Here is a 22,518-nt window from a genome sequence, read left to right as displayed (position 1 = left end):
GTAAACGAGGTTAAATATTTAACTTTATTACAAAAATGGCTTCTTTTATGACACTGAAACAAACAGAAAATGTCAGCCGTAATTCGATAACCTAACAGCAGTACATTTACACCCACCCACACACACACACACACACACACACCGGGGGACACGCACACATGGACACAGTTGACCCTCATTACTCGCAGATTCCATATATGTGAATTCACCTACATGCAAATACTAATTCTGGAGTAATTTTAGATTTAATCATCTGTTGCAAAGATGGTAGAGAATTCCCACAAGCTCCTCGTCAATTTCCTCTAATGTTACCATCTCACATTAAGGTGGCGCTCTCGTCAAGAGCAGTAAGCCAACCTCTGTCATGCTACCACTGACAAACTTCCACACCTCGTTTGGATTTTGCCAGGTTTTCCACAAGATACCGTGTTTGCTCCGGGATCCACTTGTGGACACCGCGGTGCATTTAGTTGTCACCTTCCTTACTCTCTTCTCCTGTTTCTTGGTCTTTGCTGGTTCCCTAAGACCTTGTCAGTCCAGCTATTTCGTAGTCTGTCCCTTGATTTGGACCTGTCTGTTTTTATCATAATCAGACTGTCTTGGTATGGGAAGAAGACATGCCCTTCTTCTCTCCTCCCGTGATTTCACCATGCAGTTCTACTCCCCCAGTCAGCGGAAGTCAGGGATTCTCTGCTACCCCAGCCGCTTCTCTCACTCCCTGATGTATTAAAACCAAGTGTTCCGGTTAATCATTGTATTTAATTTTTTTTTATCCTTTCAAAGTATTTATTGAATTTGTTACATTATTGCTTCTGTTGTTTTATGTTCTGTTTTTTTTTTGGCTGCAAGGCATGTGGGATCTTAGTTCCCCGACCAGGGATCGAACCTTCATCCTCTGCACTGGAAGGTGAGGTCTTAAGCACTGGAAGTGCTTAGGGAAGTCCCTAATCATTGTCCTTACATCTGCAGAGTACCTGGTGACTTAAAGCTCTCAGTTAATAAAAACTCTGGCAGCCCTTAAAGACAGGAATGAGGTATTCCTTTACAGCTTAAAAAGCAACGCTACAATGAAAATGCAGAGAGACAGAACCACACATACCCCCACAATACCTGCACTTTCTCTCTTTCAAGGGTTCCACCTTGTTTCTTTCACAAGAATCCAAAGCCACACGGGTGTGCTGGTTTGCTACCATATTTTCTGAAACACACAAGAAAGTAGAGATGGACACTATACACACATGTATGATTTTAAATGGTTATGAAGTCCGGGATTCCTTTTTTGCACTGATTTTCATTACAGTTTCAATAGTGTTCCATGGTAAAAAGCAGTATATTTTTTAAAATGAGGGGAAAGTCACTTGAAAAACTTCTGTTATTGTATGTGAGCTTTTCAACCTTATACATCTAATCCATACAATCCTTTAAGAGAAAACAGTCCAGATAGGACTTCTCTGGTGGCTCAGTGGTAAAGAATCTACCTGCCAGTGCAGGAGACATGGATTTGATCCCCGATCTGGGAAGATTCCATATGCCGAGGGGCAAAGTAAACCTGTGAACCACAACTACTGAGGCTCGCGCTCTAGAGCCCAGGAGCCACAACTACTGAGGCTCGCGCACCCAGAGCCCAGGAGCCACAACTACTGAGGCTCGCGCACCCAGAGCCCAGGAGCCACAACTACTGAGGCTCGCACACCCAGAGCCTGTGCTCTGCAGCAAGAGAAGCCACTGCCACGAGAAGCCGGCACACGGCAGCCAGGGAGTAGCCCCCGCTCGCCGAGACCAGAGAGAAGCCCTCATGGCAGTGAAGACCTGCACAGCCAAAAACAAGCAAACAAATAAATAAAATTATTTAAAAAAAAATCTACAGTGAAGTAAACGAGATAGGGTAGAAATACGGAGACTACTTCTACCAAGTGATGCTAACACAGTATACAGCCAGGTGTTAACACAGGATGAAACTTTACTAGCTGTTGCCTCACTGAGCAGGTGCTAGTAATACTCTTCAGTCCTAGAACATTAGCCTCTCTTCATATGACCAAAGTGGCAAATACGCTAAGAAAGGCCAATACTGACTTTATGAAAGACGCTTGACTTAAAACAGATTAAGTTCTCCAAACTGAAATGTTTTAAATTAAAAAAAAATTAAAGTAGCAAGTCTGTGATAGCACTTGGAAATTGTCCAAGTTTCAACTAAATCCTCCTTTAAAATTCAAGTAGGAAATATATTTGGTTAGTACAGTAAGAGATTTTTACTGCTTAGTTAAAAATGTTTAGGCCTATATGCTCAGACTTCATGTTAAAATAAGTTTCCATCCTTTCATCCAGGGGAATGGAATTCTTTGGCATCTGCTTCAGTGAAAAACTGCTGCTTAAACACAGAAATAGTGCCAGCAGTGATTATTTGGCTAGTGGTCCCAGATCTTACAGCACAAGTGTGCCTCTGAGACACTATGGGTTTGGATCCATTCCACTGCAATAAAGCAATTACACAAATTTTCTTGGTTTCCCAGTGCATGCACAAGTTACGTTTACACTGTACTGAAGTCTTAAGTGTGCAACAGCATAGAAAAACAATGTGTGCATCTTAATTAAAAAAGGCTTAATTGCTAAAAAATGCAAACCATCACTTAAGCCTTCAGTGAGTCGTAATCTTTTGGCTCGTAGAGGGTTTGCCTCGATGTTGGTGGCTGCTGAATGACCAAAGTGGTGGTCGCTGAAGGCTGGGTTGGCTACAGCCATTTCTTAAAATAAGACAACCATGAAATTTGCCACGTCAATTGACTTCCTTTCATGAATGATGTCTTTGCATCCATAACTTGGCTAACTGGCTAAGAAGCCTGGCTTTCAGCCTAACTGGACTTTGACGTGCCTTCCTCACTGTGTTTAATCATTTCTGGCTTTTGATTTGAAGCGACAGACATGACATTCTTCTCTCCGCTTTAACACTTAAGAGGCCACTGTAGGTTAGTAATTTGCCTAATTTCAATATTCTCCTTTTTCAGGAAGAGAGAGGCCCGAGGAGAGTGAGAAAGGGAACAACCAGCTGGAGCAGCGAGAATACACACAATATCCATTAAGTTTACTATCTCCAATGGGCGAGGTCTGTGGCACCCAAAGACAGTTATAGTAACACCAAAGGTTACCCATCACAGGTCACCATAACAAATGTAACAGTAATGAAAAAGGTGGGAATACTGCAAGAATGACCAAATGTCAGACATGAAGTGAGTAAACACTGCTGGAAAAGTCTCGCCAGTAAGCTTGCTTGACAGGTGGTTGCCACCAATCTTCAATTTGTAAAAAACCCAGTTTCTGCACAAGCAACCAAGTGAAGTGCCATACAGCGAGGTACAGTGCTTAGTCGCTCAGTCGTCTCTGACTCTGTGACCCCGTGGCCTGTAGCCCGCCAGGGCCCTCTGTCCATGGGATTCTCCAGGCAAGAATACTGGGGTGGGTTGCCAGGTCCTTCTCCAGGGGGTCTTCCCCACCCAGAGGTTGAACCTGCATCTTCCTGAGTCTCCTGCATTGGCAGGTGGGTTCTTTACCACTGTGCCAAAAATGAGGTATGCCTGTATGATTTTGCAGGTTTGGTATTTAAAAGGTAATAATTATCTGTATTCAATAACTATATCATTTATTAAGCTTCATTTCAAGTGTATAAAGATCTTTGATATGAGAGTGTTATGTTTGGGGAAAATAGGACTATCTGTGAGTTTTATCACACCACTAAAAAAAGTTTTAAATATGATTTTCTGAGTATAGTATTTGCTACATCTCTAAAGTAATAAAATTTGTAGATACATATCAAGGATTAAAACTTGCTATTAGTTATTCTTATCAAATTAGAAAATGTTCACTATTTTAGCATTTAAGTACTTTAATCTGTCTGTCCTGGCTATTTTATTTACTGTAAAACATGAAATAAACCTCTGTCCTGTGCAGATGGGTTGGACATTTGCCCTTCTGTAGTCTTTTCTTCTGTTCTACTTACAACCGAAGCTATTGAATTTGAAAAGGCACAGACTTTATGAGGACATTATATTTATGTAATACTACAATGAATGGATTTTAAGTTTCCTCTTTATGATTCTCCAGTGTCCCAATTAGAATTTTCAAGAAGACGACTATCGTAGTAGTAGAGCTGCAGTGGGCGGGAGATAAGACACCAGGAGAGTACAGTGCACACCTTTATCTTCTGGTGGGTGCACGCAGTCCGCGGGAAGCCTGTGGAAGGGTGTAGACGCCAGCTGCGCGGCGGACCTAAAGTCTCCTGGGCTCTTGGGGCTGGGCGCCAGGCTTTTGTTGCAGCGGACACCCCACACGGTTGAATCATCCAGAAACTCGTCAGTGTGAGGCACTTCCTACAACGAAAGATGAACTGGAAAACAGGCAGCAGGCTCCCTGTTTTGCAGATGAAATTTAACACATCGATACTTTAGATTAAAAAAAAAACAGGAATTTTGATTTTTTCAAAGGAATGGATGTAACCCCCGGCTAACACGCAGCCAAGGACATCATGGGTCTGGTTCTTCTCCCTGGAACTGGGACACTTCATCTTTAACACATGCCAGTGGAATTGCATCACATGCAAGAGCCATAGTTTATTTACCAATTTTTTAAAAAAATTTGAAAAATCTGGATTTACAGAGGAATAACAAAGATATTACGGAGTTCCCATTTAGCCTTTATCAAGATTCTTAGGTCTGGGAAAAATATATATGCCCCCAGTGGCTCCTCTTGTCTCCAGGGAAGACTCTCAGAGGGCAAGGATCACATCAAACTCATTTTTCAATTTCACATCTGTCAGTATGTGTTGTGCAGACTGCAAATAATTATAGGATAATATTTTAAAAATATGATCTTCACATAATATTCTGTTTTTCCAGAACTGCTTTTTAAATACACCATCTCCTTTGAGTGGCACAATTGTTTGGTAAAAGAAAGCGAAAAGGGTTGCACCACCATTTCATGGATGAAACACAGACTCACATTTGGTTTTGCAGGAAACCTGCTCACGGAACGTTCTCCAAAGGTCCTGGCTCCTGCAGGTTTATTTTTCAGCTGTGGTAATCTAAGGAAAAATTGACAGAATTATAAACAGTAAAATACCCTAAGGAAATAAATCCTACCACTTAAGTCACAGTGTTAAAAACATTCTCCACTTATCCTATTTAATTAGTTAATATTTATATACATATTTCTTACCTTTATAGCAAATCTGAGTGCAAGTTGAACTAACCTGAGTAGGTATATACAAGAAGATCTATAGTTAATTTATGTGAGGGTGGAAAATACGGAACTTTCTATGGCACTGAGGTTTAAGTTTTAAGGACAAAAGAGTGAGGGCTGTGACCAACAGGGTGGCGTGGACGCCAGATGCTGCTTCTCTCCCCAGTGCGTGGTCCAGCTACGGAATACACGTCTCTTCCACACCAGGACACTTCAGTTCACACCTCTCTTTCATGATTTAAATTATTAACAGTGAAACTTCCTGGTGCTACCCTACTCTATCGTAATGCAGCTCAGCCTTAAAACAAATGTTCTCTGCAGTGTGAGCCAATGTAAGCCACTTCCCTTTCTACTTCATCAATCCTGCAAATACATACAGAACATGTATGGATACCTGTGTTGATGAATTCATTTACAACTGACACAATTTCAAATCTGTAGGATACCTCGGCTCTCTTATGCTTTATAACCATACTGTTTCCTTTCATAATACATGCTTTTGTCATGGGAGGACTGCTTTCTTGTAACGCTGAAAGTGTGGAAAGAACTTCAGCCACAGCCTCCTGGTCCTGTGGTCACAAGGCTCATCCCTGGCAGAGCTGGGGCTGAACACAGCCCGTCTGACTGGCAGGTGGTCTTCTCTCAACAGCCCCACCTGGACCCTACACCACCCGTCACTATGGCAACATGGTTTTCACTCAGAGTTATCTTAACCACACATGTCTTTACCCATAATTTTCTTTGTTTCCATCTTCAAATACAGGAAAAGCAGATGACAAAGAAGAGATGATCTTATTGACTCCCCAAGCCCCAGAAGATGGTGCATTTTCTGCAAGAGTACAAAAACTGTAGTTAATTGTTTTGTAGGACAAAAACACTACCCTTTAGTCGAAACTTTAATTACAAATAAGAAAATGGAATAAATAACTGATGTCAGCTTTGGAACTCCAGGCCATGCGGTAGTCCCTCTGCGCTGACAGGAAGGGACTGACTGCTGTTACAGGCGCTAGCACCCGGGCTTCCAGGCCTCAAGCCCCTGCCACATCTAACGCAGCGATCACCATGTTCCTAACACACAGCTGTGGTCACTGACACTGAACACAACTCTCCACGTCTTTTTCTACAATTAAGCTCTTAACTCTGTCTTCACTGTGCTCTCTCTCTGGCTTCCAGCATAAGTCCTCTGACTTGAGACAAACAGGAGGTGGGGGTGGGGCGAGTCCTGGTCCCCAACACTCCACCCTGAACACCCCTCTGCCAGGCAAGGCTCAAGTTCCCCTCAACCACTCAGTCCTTCCTGGCCACTCCTACCAAGGCCTATTTTGCCTTTCTTTAGCACTTACTATTTTTAAAGAAACAAACCAAGTCTATGACACACACTGAGTACGTGGCAAAACGCTTATATTTTTTACTTCGCAACATGCCCGTACCTGACAAGCTAACCAAGGGCAGGCCTACTTCTTGCATAATCCTTGCTTTTTCCGTGGGCAACTACCTGCTATGTTATCCATCTAGTAGCTATTAAATAATTTGTTATTATTACTTTGAAACTGGGCTTCGAACTCATTTTGACTTAGAGATGGCCATTCCTCTTTGTCATCAGAAATATCAGGAAGTGTAGGAGCCTGAAACATATTCATGATGAAACCTTAAAAGAACAGAAGAATAACTGTAAACATGATTGCAAAAGAGCTTTCACTAAGTCACTGTCAGACGTCACATATTCAAACAACAGGCTTTACGTACCGAGAGCCTCCTTCGTGTGCACAGTGGGTGATGGCTGCGCTTTGGATGGTGTTGCCTGAACCAGTCCCAGAGATGTGTTTGGAGTTGTGTGAAAGGAACTCGTGTTAACAACCTTCTGTGTTTCACACCCTTTTAAAGAAATGGGGACAAAATGCCATGTCAGTGGAGAAATCAGAATAATTCGGAAGACACACAATTTAAGAAACTTACTATACATTTTATTATTGGTGCCAATTCTCACTTGTTGTCTAGTCACTAGATCGTGTCCACTGACCCCATGGACTGTAGCCCGCCAGGCTCCTCTGTCCGTGGGATTTCCCAGCCAAGAGTACTGGAGTGGGTTGCCATTTCTCTCTCCAGGGGATCTTCCCAACCCAGGGCTTGAACCCGAGTCTCCTGCACTGGCAGGTGGATTCTTTACCACTGAGCCACCTGGGAAGCCAATTCTCTCTAGGAATTTCCATTACTCTAGTACTATCACGTCTCTTATTTGATCTTTATAATAGTCCCACAAGGTAGGTAAAATAAGAATTATCTGTTAACAGAAAAGGAAATAAAAGCTCAAAAGAGTTAATTAAGCGGCTTGGTCTAAAACCATATCAAATGAGCCTAGTCATCAATAGCACCCTCTGTTCCACTCTATCCCAAGAAATAGTAGCTATGCTGTAAATCTTAGGACCGGTTTTCCATCTCACTCAGCTGGAGGCCAGGTACGGCCCTGCACAGCCTGAGCCCTCCTAGCTCCGACCTCATCTTCCTCACCACCCCCACCCCCGGAGGCCACTGGCTGCTCTGCTGTGCTCAGAACACATGAGGGACATCGAGGACTCTGCCCTGCTGGTACCTCTGCCTGAAACGGGTTTTGCAAGCTGGCTCTGTCTTTACCCAAACAGCACTGTCGTTGTGAGCATCTTTCCTGGGTCCCTCTGAAGTTTCAGTCCCCTCCCTAACAGCCACACTTCCTTTGCCCCTCCGAGCGGGTGGGGATCTCTGCCCTTTCTGTTTGTGACTGCACCCGCAATCACTCAGAACAGCACTTGGCATCCGCTCGTGCTCAGTTTGGTCCTGGTTCAATGTAGGTGTCACCTGCTTTTTCAAGTAGCTCTGCTTCCACTGAACTGTCATTGGAAAGAATGTCATGGTACATGGGAGTGGGAAGTGAATGCCCAATCCATGTCCTATTTTATTTATAAAACTTACTTTTATGTAAGTACCTCTAACGAAGTAGTACAAAACAGAAATATTATACATCACTTCCAACTAACCACCGTTGCTTCCTCACAACATATTAAAGACGACTCTTGTTTTAGAGTACTCTGCTGGGAAATTTAAGAGGAAAGTTTTCACAAATCAAGTTTCCAAAGGATTCTAACTAATAATCTGTGACTAATAAGTAGATTTCCCCCTTTATTGGAAATGGCCCAAGGCTTATCTAACCCCTGCAAGAGAGAGCTGACAACCAAGTTCGTTAGGGCCTAGAGTCCCCATTAACTGTGGCCAGCTAACAGACCCCTGAGTAACTTGGATGAGTCTGGGCAGAGATCAGACACAAGTGTATTACAATTAAACATTACCTTCTTTTAACTCTGCTCCACTCTGTGGCCTGAATTCGTGAGTACTTTTGTTCACACACCTGGAAGAGAAAACTCTTGAGACACACTAACTCTCAAGAACAATAAAAAAATGTTGGCGATTACCAGCCTGTTTTTAAAATACAGATGGGGGACTTCTCTGGTAGCCCAGAGATTAAGAATCCACACTCCCAATGCAGGGGGCACAGGTTTCATCCCTGGCTGGAGAAGATCCTGCATGGCATGTGGCATGGCCACAGATGGGACTGCCTAGGTCTACAGTGTAAGCGACTTTATTTTTTATTTCATGTCCTTTTGAGGACAGTAATTATTACAGATAAAGGCCAGGTATTCATGTTTGCTTTACGTAGTGATCATAGATGTGAACACCTGATAATCATTTGCACACGTGGAAGGGAGGTTAAGGGTCTCCCTGACTCAAACGATGCCATTTGTTACACAGGCAAAGGAGCTGACCGGCAGCTCTGGGTCTGGGTGCCCAGCGTGGCTCTTCTGAGTTACAATGCGGGAAAGCGCTGGTGCCTTTGCTGTGGAGCCGTAGTGCCTTATGCTCTAGACTTCACAGTTATCTAGAATGGAAAAAATGCTACGGAGGCACTTACATCACAGTCTGGTCTAAGTCCAGTGGGGACAGTGGACTTCATCTGTCTCTTTAACACTGCTTCCCTTCATGAACCCTGTGAGGATGGGAAGTAAAAAGCGCAAGGCACCCTTAATTTCACAAATCCCCATTTTTGGATTTGTGAGTTTTATAAAAACCTGAGTTTTATATGCAGTACCAGAGGAAGGTGCCTTTTCTCTGCCACAGTCAGCTGTCCAGGCCACTGAGAGTGTGAGGGGGTCCACTCGGTCCCTTGCCTGGGCCAGGGTCAGGGTCAATCCGCAGTGCTTCTGAGATCTGAATGCTCATTAGGTTAAAGAGCCTCATCCTTTTGTAAGGGATGGCTGGATGCGCATGTCTACAGGGTCCGTCACTGCTGTTGTGACTATCTTATGGTCATGAGAATTAACTATGAAGAGCTAATGAAGTCACACCCTGCACACAGCAGTTCTCTTCTTAAAAAATTTTTTTTGGCCACACCACATGGCTTGCGGGATCTTAGTTCCAAAACCAGGGATAGAACCCACACCCTCCGCACTGGAAGGGCAGTCCTAACCACTGGACTGCCAGGGAGGTCCCAGCAGTTTACTTTTTACATACATGGTTCAATATAGGACACAGGTCTGAATTAGTATCCTAAGGTGACTGCAAAAGCAGGATCATTTAAAATCTTATTTCCAAGGGAACTCATTGGTAAGGTTAACCTCAGACACCAAGGAGAACCAGTCCTTAAGAACCATAATCTGTGCTAAGGGTTTTAGCCCAAGGGAAAGATGGGAGCCTCACTTTCATTTTTCCTGGAAGAGCAAGAAAATTTTTTATATGTTTCAAAAAAGAGACAGAGCACCAAAGTGATTGAAGATAATATAAGCAGAACAAGTGATACGACAATAATTATCATCTCTGCCATCTAGGAAAACTGCCCAGAACTGGGGGGAGAAACCTCCCCAGCAGTGTATGAGACAGATTTTGGTATACTGCATAATGGGTATTAATCCCAAACTGTCCCAGGGGACGACAGAAGGAATATGAGAACACACTATCAAGTAAGAATCCAACAGTCAAGGAACTATCTGGACTGTAATAACCCCTACATTATGTTCCGTCAGAGTTGGTAAGCAGAGGCAATTTCAGTTTAACAGCTGCATATTCCTCAGTTACAGAAAGATTGTTAAGTTTCAGGGCATCAGAATTTTTAATTCAAGAGAGAAGTATGAAGTAGAACAAATATTCTTAAACAGAGTAAGTGAGGTTGAATGATTTGGGGCTAATGTTTTGGCAATTTGGTTTTTCCACTACATGCCCATCTAAAAATTATTTTGAGGAACAAGCCTCGCCCATCAATTGCACGCTGCTCTCACTACTGCAGGTCACACAAAGAAGCCACCGCGCACCATTGCCACCGCCACCGTCTCTAGGGCCCCCTCTGGCTCACCTGGCATCTCTGCTGCCCCCTGAAAACACGGCATCTGTCACGCGCTGGCCTGCCAAAGGAGCCGGGCAAGCTACACCCTGGTTGGCGGCTGGGGACACCAAAGCAGTGGTGGCAGCATTCGCCATACGAGGAACAGAAGATGCCTCTCTGGGTTTCTCGTCCACATTCTTCGAGGTCTGCTGAGAGATGGCTGGAAGACCCGGAGCTCTTAGTTCCTGCTGGGAGTCTGTATGCGGCTCCAAACATGCTGGACTGACCTTTCACGGTAAGCAAACAGACAAAAAGCCACGAGGCTACCAGTTAGGTCTTACGGCTTTCCAAAGACAGGCATCTGTCTTCAGTGGACGCCTGCCTCCTGAGGCAGCCTCTTAGCTCCCTAGGTATTTTGAAATGAACAGTCAACAACAACAAGGCCACACCCCATGCTGGATGCTTCGCTAGCTTACTTAACCACAGATTCAACTGGTGCTTCGTATTTCTAACCACTAAATAGTAGCCGCGACCGTGCATCAGTATTTAAGAACTGGTACATTTTTCTTTACTTAGGGAAAATACTAACAAATCAATGTCACCAAATGCTCATAATGGTGTTCTTCCCATTAAAATACCCTTGGTGACCATTTTCTCAATGAATAGGAAACATGAATATTAACTGTACTAACTGCCACAAAAGCATGGCTCATCATGGGAAGGACATGGACACAGGCCTTTAACTTAATTAAAATCTCTACTTTTCTATTCATATGTACTTAGACTGCACATGTACACTCTTATATTACCAAGTTAAAAGACAAAGAATTAATTCCTCAGCATGTAAAAGTATTCTCACAAATTGTTCAGGAAACACTGAATAGCTAGGGCAAGAACAGTTATTTCACAAACAAATGGACAAAATATAAAGTTTATTCTCAGTAGTCATCAAAAAAGAGATAATTTAAATGACCTATACCATTTTCTTATCTACTGAATTAGTAAAGAGCAAAAATAATCATAATATTTACTTCTGAAGAAACATGTTAAAAAACAATCATCAGACCTTCCCACAGATATCAAAACACGCAACAAAGTTACAGAAAACACAACATGGAACGAGCAAGACGAAGCCTACTGACCAAAGCAGAGGTGCTCATTTCAGAAATGGTCTCTTATACATTAAAAACTCAGTCTACGATAAAGACATTTTAAGGGCTTCCCCGGTGGCTCAGCGGTAAACAATCTATCTGCAATTCAGGAGATGCACGTGTGATGCCTGGGTGGGGAAGATCTCCATTCGGAGAAGGGAAAGGCCACCCATTCCAGTATTCTTGCCTGGGAAATCCCATGGATAGAGGAGTCTGGTGGGCTACAGTCCATAGGGTTGCAAGGAGTTGGACACGACTGAAGTGACTGAGCATAATTGGGAAAAGCTGAGCTGGTGAATAAATGACTCAGGGACAACTGGAGATCTGTTTGGAAAATACATCCTCAGACTGCTCATATACAGAAATAAGTTCATTAAGAGAGGTTTCTGGTTAAAGACAGTGGCTTAAATATGTGTTTTATCATCCACATCCTGCCAAAACCTCACTAAAATGACAGTAAAGGAATCCTAACACCTCAAACAGCAGTCAGGGAGGTGATCTCCGGAGAAGCGCAGAAACTTGAACGTGTCTCAGAATGGAAGTGAAGATAGAGCTGAAAACAGGAATGTGGCCACAGTAGGTCTATAGGAAAAGCAAGCTCTGAGACCCATTCCTGCAGGTGTTGCTGGCTTCTCAATACAAATTAATCATTATATTTGAATTTTCATTCTGTAACAGTCATTGTGCTACTGCTGCTGCTAAGTCGCTTCAGTTGTGTCCGACTCTGTGCGACCCCATAGATGGCAGCCCACCAGGCTCCCGTCCCTGGGATTCTCCAGGCAAGAACACTGGAGTGGCTTGCCATTTCCTTCTCCAATGCATGAAAGTGAAAGTGAAGTCACTCAGTCATGTCTGACTCTTATCGACCCCATGGACTGCAGCCTTCCAGGCTCCTCCGTCCATGGGATTTTCCAGGCAAGAGTACTGGAGTGGGGTGCCATTGCCTTCTCCGAACAGTTATTGTACCTCCCCTAAAAAAAAGAAAACCAGATAAAGGACTATATACACTAATGTACACACACACACACACACACACACACACACACTACACACCCTGTTCTGTAACCTCGTTTCTCATCTTGCATTGTGACTGTCCTCTGGGCTGGTACTGAGAAGCCCAGTGTCACTCTGACTCCTGGCTCTTTAAACGTGACTTCCATCCTTGCTGGAAGTGTGTCGGATGGTCTTTCCCCCCAGTTCTCGGTGGGGGGAGGGGGGAATAATTCGGAAAGCTAGTAACTAAACTGACATTAGAATTAACTCTAAAAATAGAGCATGGAAGGGACAAACAGCAACAGAAATCACTGCAGTGGGTGTGGGAAGCGATGGGGAGCCCACACACCTCAGATGTCCCCTGGGAAGAGGGCAGGTTCTCCTGCGACATCTCCACCACTTGGTGCAACTTCTTATGAAGCTCATCCATTTTCTGTTTTAATAGTTGTTCTTCCAAAGCATTTGCTTCTTTCCTTTTCATATAATGCCTCTCTTCATTTACTTTAGGAAAGACAAAGTATAGTTTGCAGGTGAGATTTAAACTCAGGTCAACAGAAGAATCGTGCAAAATCAGCAAAAGGTTATCTTTAAGATGGCAACTATTTTTTACTAGTCTTTTTCCAAGAGTATTAGGTTTTTAGAACTGAAACACTACTTTTCAATTATAATTTTTACCTAACCTCAGCACAGTTACTTTTAAGTTCAGGGTGCTAAGTTATAAAAATGTACATGATAAGCAACAAAAATATTTGGTAATAGCATGGTATGATACCAAGCACTTTCAACAACCAAGACTGTGCAAATCATTTGAAAATGGAAGTGTTTTTAAAAGATAGAAGTTTCTCGGTGCTTCCTAAGAAATAAGAGTAAAGTGCACTGAAAGGTCAGGATGTCAAGGACACCGCTGTCGGTCCCATTACCAGCAACTGGTTAACATAACCACATCACATACCAATCAAACTGTCCAGCTCAGATTTAGCATCTGTGCAAGGCACGAAAGGGTCCTCCCCGAGTGTCACTGACTGTCCTCTCGGTTGTTAACCAAACGAGAAATAATGAATAAACAAAAATTGGCCAACACAGGGGGCACAGCACAAATAGTCAGATGGTGTCGAAGTCTTGAGAACAGAGGTTCATTTTCCTCTGAGGTCCATGTTGTTACAGCAAACACGTGCTGTAAACTGAAGAGCCAACGCTGCTGCTAACATCCAGTCTTCCCTGCAGAGTCAGGGCCCACTGTACAGCACAGCCGTGAATAGCACAGCACTTTGATCAGAGGACTCCTGAACGTCTCATTTATAACAGGTGCAGACTTTGAAAAATCTCTTCTCAACTCTAGTTCTTAATTAATCCTTTATAGTATAAATAACTGACCCAGGGGTTTAGAATTGCTAGATACAGAAGCTCAAATCCATACAGATGTTATGTGAAAGCTTAAAAGTATCTCTGCGTTGGCATGGACATCTCCTTTAGTGCTGTTTCAGCTCTAAGCTTTGCTGTCAAGACATCAGTTTAAGCTTTGGACAAACGTAGATGCTACACTAGTGTTTAACAAAGGTTTTAGGCTTCTGATGGAATGAGCTAGAGATTTTTTTTTTTTGAGATTCTTTCAGTACAATGAATTATCTACTACAAATGTAATTACTCAGAGATGAGAATCATGTTAAGTGACCTAGGCTATCTCAAATTTAAGACTGCAAGTACCCCATTGTTCATGTTTTCTCCGTAGATTGTATTTCTGGGCTCTCAGCTCTTCAAAGGAAAACTCCGATTCTCCGCGAATAAGCTTCTCCTTGCAATACATGACAACCTGCTGAACATCAGCTTTGTCTGCCACAGAAGGGTGTGCAGAATATTCTGATTTGGAAATCGTGATCACCCTTTGTTCCCTAAAATGGGGAAAAACACATCGGTTATGACAGTGTACTGCAATGGCTCTGGGAGGAAAATCAGTCAGATGAAGGCACCGATTGTACTTGCGTGTCCGACCCTTTATCACCAGCTGCAGGTGTTGCTCCAGAAAGTTGTGGACCCTAAGACAGAAAGAAACACAAATAATCACTTATCTGAGAAGAATCCGTCATCCAGACGACTGCAGAAAGCAATATGGAAACACTTGAGGGGTCTCTGAGTCATCAAGTAGATTTATGTGTGCTCTTTCAAGTTACGATTAATCGCTGAAGCCTTGGTTTGCATGATCACTTTTATGACAGGTTTTACAACTAAAGTCCAATAAGAAGTGTTTGGACCTGTGGGTCTTCTTCCAATAAGAAAGACCCACAGTCTAGGGGCTGAGCCACAGGGCATAAGTGTAATGAGATTAATATTCCAAATAGCTACATTAGAAAAAAATTCTTAACATTTTCTTCTGGTACTGTTCTCTGCTCAGGAGTCCACAGTGCTAGCATTCAGTCACTAGACAAGTATTTACTGGACATCTCATCTGTGTCATGTCAGGTCCTGAGCACTGACTGTGAACAAGATCCACCTCTGCTGCCTAGACGCCTACAGCTGGGGCAACAGGAAACAAACAAGATGGCACGCATGAGTAGGATGTAAACTGGGGCAGCGTGAGTATCTGTCAAGGTTGGAATTCACAGTCTCCTTCTAAGAATGTGTTACATTAATGAAACGTAATACATGTGCACCTGGAACAGAGGCATTTCCATAGGATTTAGCTTAAAGCAGGTCCATAGCAAACTCAAAGAGCACCGGTACCCTGAGGAGGAAAGATGCTGGGAGAACGGAGAGAACGTGTACATGCAGATGAGTCACTTGGCCCCTGCCGTGGCAAGCAAGGGTCCAGTTATTTACTGGTTGGTGGAGGACATGGAGCTGTCATCTGAGCGCTTCTGCTGTCTCATTGAAAGTAAGTGTGCCAGTTCCTGACAAAGAGGTTAGATATAGTCAGGCCCCAAGTTTGAGGAGAGTAAAAAGAAGTTAAAAATTATCATTTGGCATCAGTGAATAGAAAAGGAAGCACAGGCAATGTGGAAAACATAAAGTGTGAACGGGGAAACTGGAAGCATAACTGCCAGGAAATAGAAGAGCTCTGGTTGAGGAGGCAGTTCCAGGATCAGAGCATTTGAAGTAGACTCAGGTGTCTGCAGATGGGTGTGACCTAAGCTAGAGACTCCTGGGCCAGGGAAGGGAGACCCGCAGAGCAAAGAAGGACAAAGGCTGCTGGGGGGGCCGGCGAAGGCAGGAGGTCATGCAGGGGTGTCACCAGGTCAGACAAGTACAGGAAGTTACGGTCAGACAATGAGTGATTTTCCATTTAATACTGGAAGTGGGCAGTGGGTGATGACAGGCCCAGAAAGGCGCCACAGCACAGGTGGCTGACGTGGAGCTCAGTCCTGGGAGACAAGGTCAAAGGAACGAGGTGCCCGAGGGACACGAACGGCAGGTGGGCTGGCCGTTCAGCACCCTTCCCGGTTTCCACGCAACTACAACTGTCATTACCTGATTCTTAGAAATGCAGGCTGGGTTACTTCCTGGATTTGAGCTTGATGTTACCATTTGATTTAAAATCTGAGCATCATGCAGAGGTTCTGAGGTTCTTACTATGACACGAAATGCATGAAAGAAAAAGAAATAAGGGTGAAACCATATTAAATGAATACAATACAAATACATTCCCCTGATCTTTCAATAAGTAGCACTGAAAAATGAACTCACTCACACTATCTCAAAAACATAATTAAAACACCTTATAAATAAAAGTAATGTTGTAGAAACTATTTTCTAATCAATTCAAAATGCCCAAGGAAGTCCCTGAAAGAAATGTAAACTCTAGCTATTTTAAACAGGATAAGTAGTGCTTATTGCTGAAATGTAATCTTTATTTCTTAAAAAAAAAAGAAACTCCATTTCTTTAAAAGTTGCATTAAATACATTTAATTTAATTCAGAACAGATGTACTCCAGAATAAGTATTGTCACTCAATTTGGGGTAATTTTTACTTTTTGAAAATCCTAAAACTATAATGAAATTGCCAAGCTTTTTTGTTTTTTTTTTTTTGGTGAGTTTTTCTTTTAAAGTGCTAAGACAGAGTCCCTGCTATGCAGGGCTATGAAGCAGGCATTATTATTATCAGAGGGTCTTCCCCGTTACCTAAGATAATATAATCAATAAATACTGGATGGATGTGATTTTAAGGGGAAAAAGGCAGTGCAAATCAGAGACTAAGTTACTGATACTTTGGATATTTTAGAAAGTGTTATTTTACCTTGAGTAGGAAAATGGGTTTCAGTGAGGCGTGTCTGAAACATCCTAAAAGACAACAGTAAAGGCATCAATATAGATTACAATTCACAGTTTAATATGCATTTATATTAGAGTGAAAACTAAACAGGATAGACAGCTTACTGTGATCTAATAAAGACTGAGGTTAAAACAGATTGCAAAGTTGAATTTTAGATTTGCTTCAAAATTAAGAAAAAAAAAACCTGGGCTTATTTTCACACCTAATGCACTTAATTAGAAAAATTCCTCCTTTTGCCTCATGGATGTCAGTATTTTATAAATTCACATAACAAATGTACCCTGCTCTGTGGGTATCAATATGCACATGTTACAACATGCACACATTGTAGACTTTTGCTGGTGGCTCAGCAGTAAAGAATCCACCTGCAGTGCAGCAGACTTGGGTTCGATCCCGGGTCGAGAAGATCCCTTGAAGAAGAAAATGGCAACCCACTCCAGTATTCTCGCCTGGAAAATCCCTTGGACAGAGAAGCCCGGTGGGCTACAGTCCATGGGGTCACAAAGAGTCGGACAAGACTGAAGTAACTTAGCACGAAGCGTGTGCTGATCTTTGTGAAAAAAAAAAAAAAAAAAATGTTGGAAACAAATGTTCCATTCTAGAACAATGAAATTATGCCACTGCTCTGGGACAGATTTCACAACCACTTTCTAAGTGGTATAAAAGTCCATAATTTCTTAAGAGCAGCACAAAGCTCAGCATATACAACAGACACACAGTGCAGTTTACTACTGTAATACAGAGACTAAGGCACACATGCAGGCACAGAAAAGACACTGGAAGGAAGTGCTCAAAAATATTAATGGTAATATTTCTGGACAGTTTTTCTTTACACTAATTCCACATTTTCCCCAATGAGAAGCATTTCCCTGTACAAATATAACAATAAAAATCTTTAAAGAGCAAACCACTATGTTTCAAGGTAGGAATCACTGTGTGGAGTCTCACTGTCAAACTACCTGTACTGTTGTTGCAGCAGCTCTCTAGGTTCGGCCTGGTTCTGAATTCCTCTCCGAAAAACGGCATTGGCGTGCTGCCGCTCCCCTTGGGCTTCCAGATGCCCGGCCCAGGCTACGTACAGAGGAGCTGCTTGGGTTCCGATACCGTGGTTGTACAGAAACTCAAAAAACTGGTGAAGGTCACTGTTGCACTTGGCCTGCAGAAATCCAAAGCAGACAGACATGAGAGAAGGGCACTTGCCAGGCGCGGTGGGGCTCCTAGTTCAAACAACACTCAGTGTTCGTCTTCAAGGAGGCAGCATGATGCACTTGGCAGGGGAAGGCCTGTGTGGTCCTCCGATGGCAAGCCTCAAAGTCAGCTCATCCCCCTCCTTGACATTCAGCGTCCCCCACTATTTCCCAAGACAGTAGGTTCTGTGCCGTAATATTAATATATAAAGTTGTACTCATTCAAATTCCACAGGGTGTGTCTAATCCTCACATTTTGAAGCTTAGTAAAGATAGATAACAAATTCCTGTTTACTTTATCTATTCCATTCATGATTTTATGACCACAACTCGTGCCCCAAGCCTTTATTTCAAGATTGAACAGATCCAACCTTTGAAAGACTAACCTGAGGCAGCCTTCTCCTTTTAGCACTAAATTTCATTTCTGAGAGTTAATATTTTCTTAATTATTCACAATGAATTTAATTTACTTGAGGAACCCTCTTTAGCACCAGGGAATGCCTGTTTATCTACTCTTTCCTGAACACACTTCTCAGCTAACAAACCTTCTTTTCAAGGTTTCTACCTTGAAAAGTGAAAGTGTTAGTCGCTCACTTGGGTCAGTCTTTGTGACCCCATGGACTGTAGCCCATTAGGCTCCTCTGTCCATGGGATTCCCCAGGCAAGAATACTGGAGTGGGTGGCCATTTCCTTCTCCAGGAGATCTTCATGACCCAGGGGTCGAATGCAGGTCTGCTGCATTGCAGGCAGAATCTATACCACCTGAGCCACCAGGGAAGCCTGGTTTCTACCTTCTGTTGTCACATTACAGGCTTTACAGAGAAGGAGGATTTTAAAATTCAGTCACTGATTCCATAAGACAGACGCCAAAAGATTGTAAAATACAAGTCTCTGGCCACACAACTTAAAAAAAAAAAAGTTATGACTTAGAAACATAAGGAATCAAATAAAAAATACCCAAAAACTGATCCTAAAATCTGGGGTAAAAAGCAAAAGTACAGTATGACGAGGGATGTGATTATACCTCTGAAAGTATACTTACAAATTGTAGACAATAATTGATGAACCTTGGGTCATTGTGATATCTCTTCTTATCTAAAAATTCCTTCATTAGATGCTCTAATAAAGTTGTTAAGTATTCTTTATTCTCAGGAAAATTCTCTTCTACCCATTGCATGTAACTAGAAAAAATATGGACAGTGTTAATTTTTCAGGGCCGCATACAGTTTGTTTATAGAAAAAATAAATGAAATGCTAACCTTTCCCATTCACCAAGTGGGTCATCGCCCTTGTAGCTCTGCATATGGGCTTCAAACATTCTAGAACGAAGAAAAATAGGTACATGGGATTATTAGGAATACTTCCTAAAAGCAAAAGTTATATTTCATATTTATCATGAATATACCTTAAAATAGAAATCTTAGACATCAATTCAAATGCTATAATAAAAATGAAAACAGTATTCACTCAGAAGTCAGAAACTCAAAAGCAGCGTTGTTTTCAGAAGAAAGCAAGACGCAAGGCCCCTGAGGTGGCTCTACAGGAAGCAGCTATTAATAAAAGGTCTCCAGTTCCAATGTCACAGCCACCATGAGGGGCACCAGAACTTTGCTGCTCCTCCTTCTAATGTTGGGACCCAGGTGTGGCGTTGACCCAGACCCCTCGCCTTGCTGCTTAGGAACTCAGCTGGAGATGTGAAGAGAGCTCTTGAAAGGTGCATGACAGCCCACGGCTATTCACCCAGTTATGTCTGACTCTTTGCAACCCCATAGACTGTAGCCCGCCAGCCTTCTTTGTCCATGGGGTTCTCCAGGCAAGAATACTGCAGTGGGTTGCCATTCCCTTCTCAAGGGGATCATCCCAACCCATGGATCAAACCTGGGTCTCCTGTATTGTAAGCAGATTTTTTTACTGTCTGAGTCAACAGGGAAGTGCGTGACAGCCCAGGGTCTAACAAATCGGGACTTCTAGGACACAGTTTGCTTTCTGGGCCTCAATGGGACACCAGGCTCCCGAGGGAGGCCACCCGATGACAATGCTCAGAAGTCAGTGGCTGTAGCTCCCTGAGAACCTGCCCCTACTTCTGCATACTCAGCCACAGCTTAAAAAATAAACCAGCCAAGCCAAGAAAGTTCTCCAAGAGGCCCCAGGTGCTAGCAGGATAAAGAAACCAACAAAAAGAAATCTGTAAAATAAGAACACAGAGGGGGACAACAAACACAAAAACCCGAAGGACAGAAGGGCTAAGAGTGCGACGGGGCTTACTGTTTTCAGTAGGGCGGTCAGGGAGAGCCTGCCTCTCAGAGGGGGTAACGTTTGACAGGGCCAGAACCAAGCAGCTAAGTTAGGAGAAAGGTGAGGGGTGACGAGATCTAATGTGTATTTTAAAACTGTCTCTAAGTGACGAAGTGGGTGGGGGATGAGAACGGTTACGGAGCTATTGCAGAGTCCCAGCCAGTATGGGAACTGTTCAAATGCGGAACTGGGGTGTTTTGGAGAAAGAGACAATGAGACTTGCGGAAGGGACTGAACACTGGCTAAAAGAGAGAGCCAAAGTAAGGAAGACTTTCAGGTTTCTATCAAAGAAGTTCGATGATCTTTTCGAGGGGAAAAAAAAAATTTGAAAGTAATATTTTCTTCTAGCCTTCACCTCACAATACAAATAAAATCAAAGTTTCTTATGACTCAAAATCCAGAAGCCACAAAAGAAAAAGCTAGGTAAGTGGACTACTTATAAATAAAAAGCTTCTCTATGTCAAATAAACAAAACACCAAGCAGAGTTAAGAGAGAAATGCTAAACGGGGATGACGAAAGAGCTTCTAGAAATTGGGGGGGAAAAACAAACCCAATCCAATTTAAGGAATGAACAAAAGGCATTTCACAGAAAAATACTCAACCTCTCTAAGGAGAGAAATTTGCTCACTGAGATAACTTCTCATCTGCCAAACTCCGAAAATATGACAACAATGTAGACGGGAAGTAATGGAAAAAGACACACTTACAACTTGCTTGGAGGTGGGAGTGTGCTCAGTTCCTGCCAAGGGAACTGGTAATAATATCACCAGAATTACAGATAGATTTCCTTTTGATCTAGCAAACCCACTCCTAGGAATCTAGAGGACAGATACATGAAAAGCACGGTGGGTACAAGATTCTTCACCATGGCACTATCTATTATAGCAAAAGAAGGTCCGCACTCCAAGTGTCCATCAATAGGGTACTTTTTTAGGTCAATTATGGTACGTGAAATACCATGCAGTTGTAAAAAAGAATGAAAAAAAGAATCTATGGAATGGCAGACTAAAATCTCCAAGGATAGCATTAAGCAAAAAAAAAAAAAAAAAAGGCAGTGCATATGCTCTGCTACTTTTTATGTTTAATAAAGGCAGAAATTGTACACATACTTACATATGTACATACCTATGTTCGTGTTATTATAAATATTTACATTCTTGAAAAATAAACTAGAAAAATGGTTGCATACAAGGCATTGGGAGAGGCATCAGATAAAGATCTCAGTGAACACTTTTCCTAAATCTTTTTTAACCACATAAACGTAATACTTATTTTTAAAAGTTAAAAAATATTCCTACATCTTGAAACTCCCTCTTGTGCATCATAGGAGATAAGCTCCCACAATTTATAAGCAGTTTAAAAGTTCCTAATTTAAGTTATGAAATAACTTTCTCCTGAAACATATGTAATAGGCTGCCCAAAGTAAGATGCCCATCTGATACCAATCACACTTCCCTAGTAATACGGTCTAAATACACTGTAAAGCAATACTAAAACACTCAGCTCATTAGTGCAAATTAGCCTTTGGAAAGTCAAAATAAGGTCAGAAATATCTGGTTTCTATTTTAAAATGGGGGAAGAGGAGTCTGTAAAATTGAAATCCTTTGCAGTCTGGGCTACAGAAAAAGTCTGAAGGCAGAGTTAAGGATCTGAGTCTTTTGATCCCAGTTAATATTAGACTGGTGTTAATAAAACTAACCAGTTTTAATTTCCGTAGCACAAGATTTAACTGTTTTAAATGCATTTGAAACAGTCTGGATAAATCACCTAAGTCATAAAAAGCAAAGACATGGGAATTTTAAAAATTGTTAGCAGGTAGACATAAATGACAAACAGTGCAACATTTTTTCCCTTAAAGTGCACATTACTCAACGGTTTTTAATAATTGTGGGATTATGGGATAGTGCAATTTTAAGTTCTTTCCCTTTCTAGAATTTTAAAATAAGTGGTTTCGAAAATTTCTCATAAAACCTACATGCAAGTGTTAATTTTGGGGGGGTTAGACATTTTATTTGCACCGAGGCGATCTGCCCAGAGGAGAATTCCTTACAGAC

The 22,518-nt window shown here is 42.3% G+C and overlaps 1 protein-coding gene across 1 annotated transcript in view; it reads right to left on the bottom strand.

Moving 5' to 3' along the window:
* BUB1 (BUB1 mitotic checkpoint serine/threonine kinase) overlaps window positions 1-22,518 on the bottom strand; it is a 33,751-nt gene that overhangs the window by 10,694 nt on the left and 539 nt on the right. The window contains exons 2-17 of the mRNA XM_010829560.1: window positions 19,428-19,487; window positions 19,211-19,349; window positions 17,941-18,137; window positions 16,946-16,989; window positions 16,180-16,280; window positions 14,707-14,750; window positions 14,422-14,606; window positions 13,067-13,218; window positions 10,604-10,860; window positions 8,550-8,608; window positions 6,976-7,104; window positions 6,773-6,877; window positions 5,959-6,058; window positions 4,990-5,071; window positions 4,187-4,361; window positions 1,111-1,198 (exon numbers count right to left, since the gene is read on the bottom strand). Coding sequence (XP_010827862.1) covers window positions 1,111-1,198; window positions 4,187-4,361; window positions 4,990-5,071; window positions 5,959-6,058; window positions 6,773-6,877; window positions 6,976-7,104; window positions 8,550-8,608; window positions 10,604-10,860; window positions 13,067-13,218; window positions 14,422-14,606; window positions 14,707-14,750; window positions 16,180-16,280; window positions 16,946-16,989; window positions 17,941-18,137; window positions 19,211-19,349; window positions 19,428-19,487 — 1,917 coding nt within the window. The remainder of the gene's footprint in view (window positions 1-1,110; window positions 1,199-4,186; window positions 4,362-4,989; window positions 5,072-5,958; window positions 6,059-6,772; window positions 6,878-6,975; window positions 7,105-8,549; window positions 8,609-10,603; window positions 10,861-13,066; window positions 13,219-14,421; window positions 14,607-14,706; window positions 14,751-16,179; window positions 16,281-16,945; window positions 16,990-17,940; window positions 18,138-19,210; window positions 19,350-19,427; window positions 19,488-22,518) is intronic.

This window comes from Bison bison, unplaced genomic scaffold (genome assembly GCF_000754665.1).
Source record: "Bison bison bison isolate TAMUID 2011002044 unplaced genomic scaffold, Bison_UMD1.0 scf7180017864508, whole genome shotgun sequence".
Lineage (NCBI taxonomy): Eukaryota > Metazoa > Chordata > Mammalia > Artiodactyla > Bovidae > Bison > Bison bison.
The sequence above is the reverse complement of the archived record's forward strand: the minus strand, read 5'-3'. Positions and strand labels throughout refer to the sequence as shown.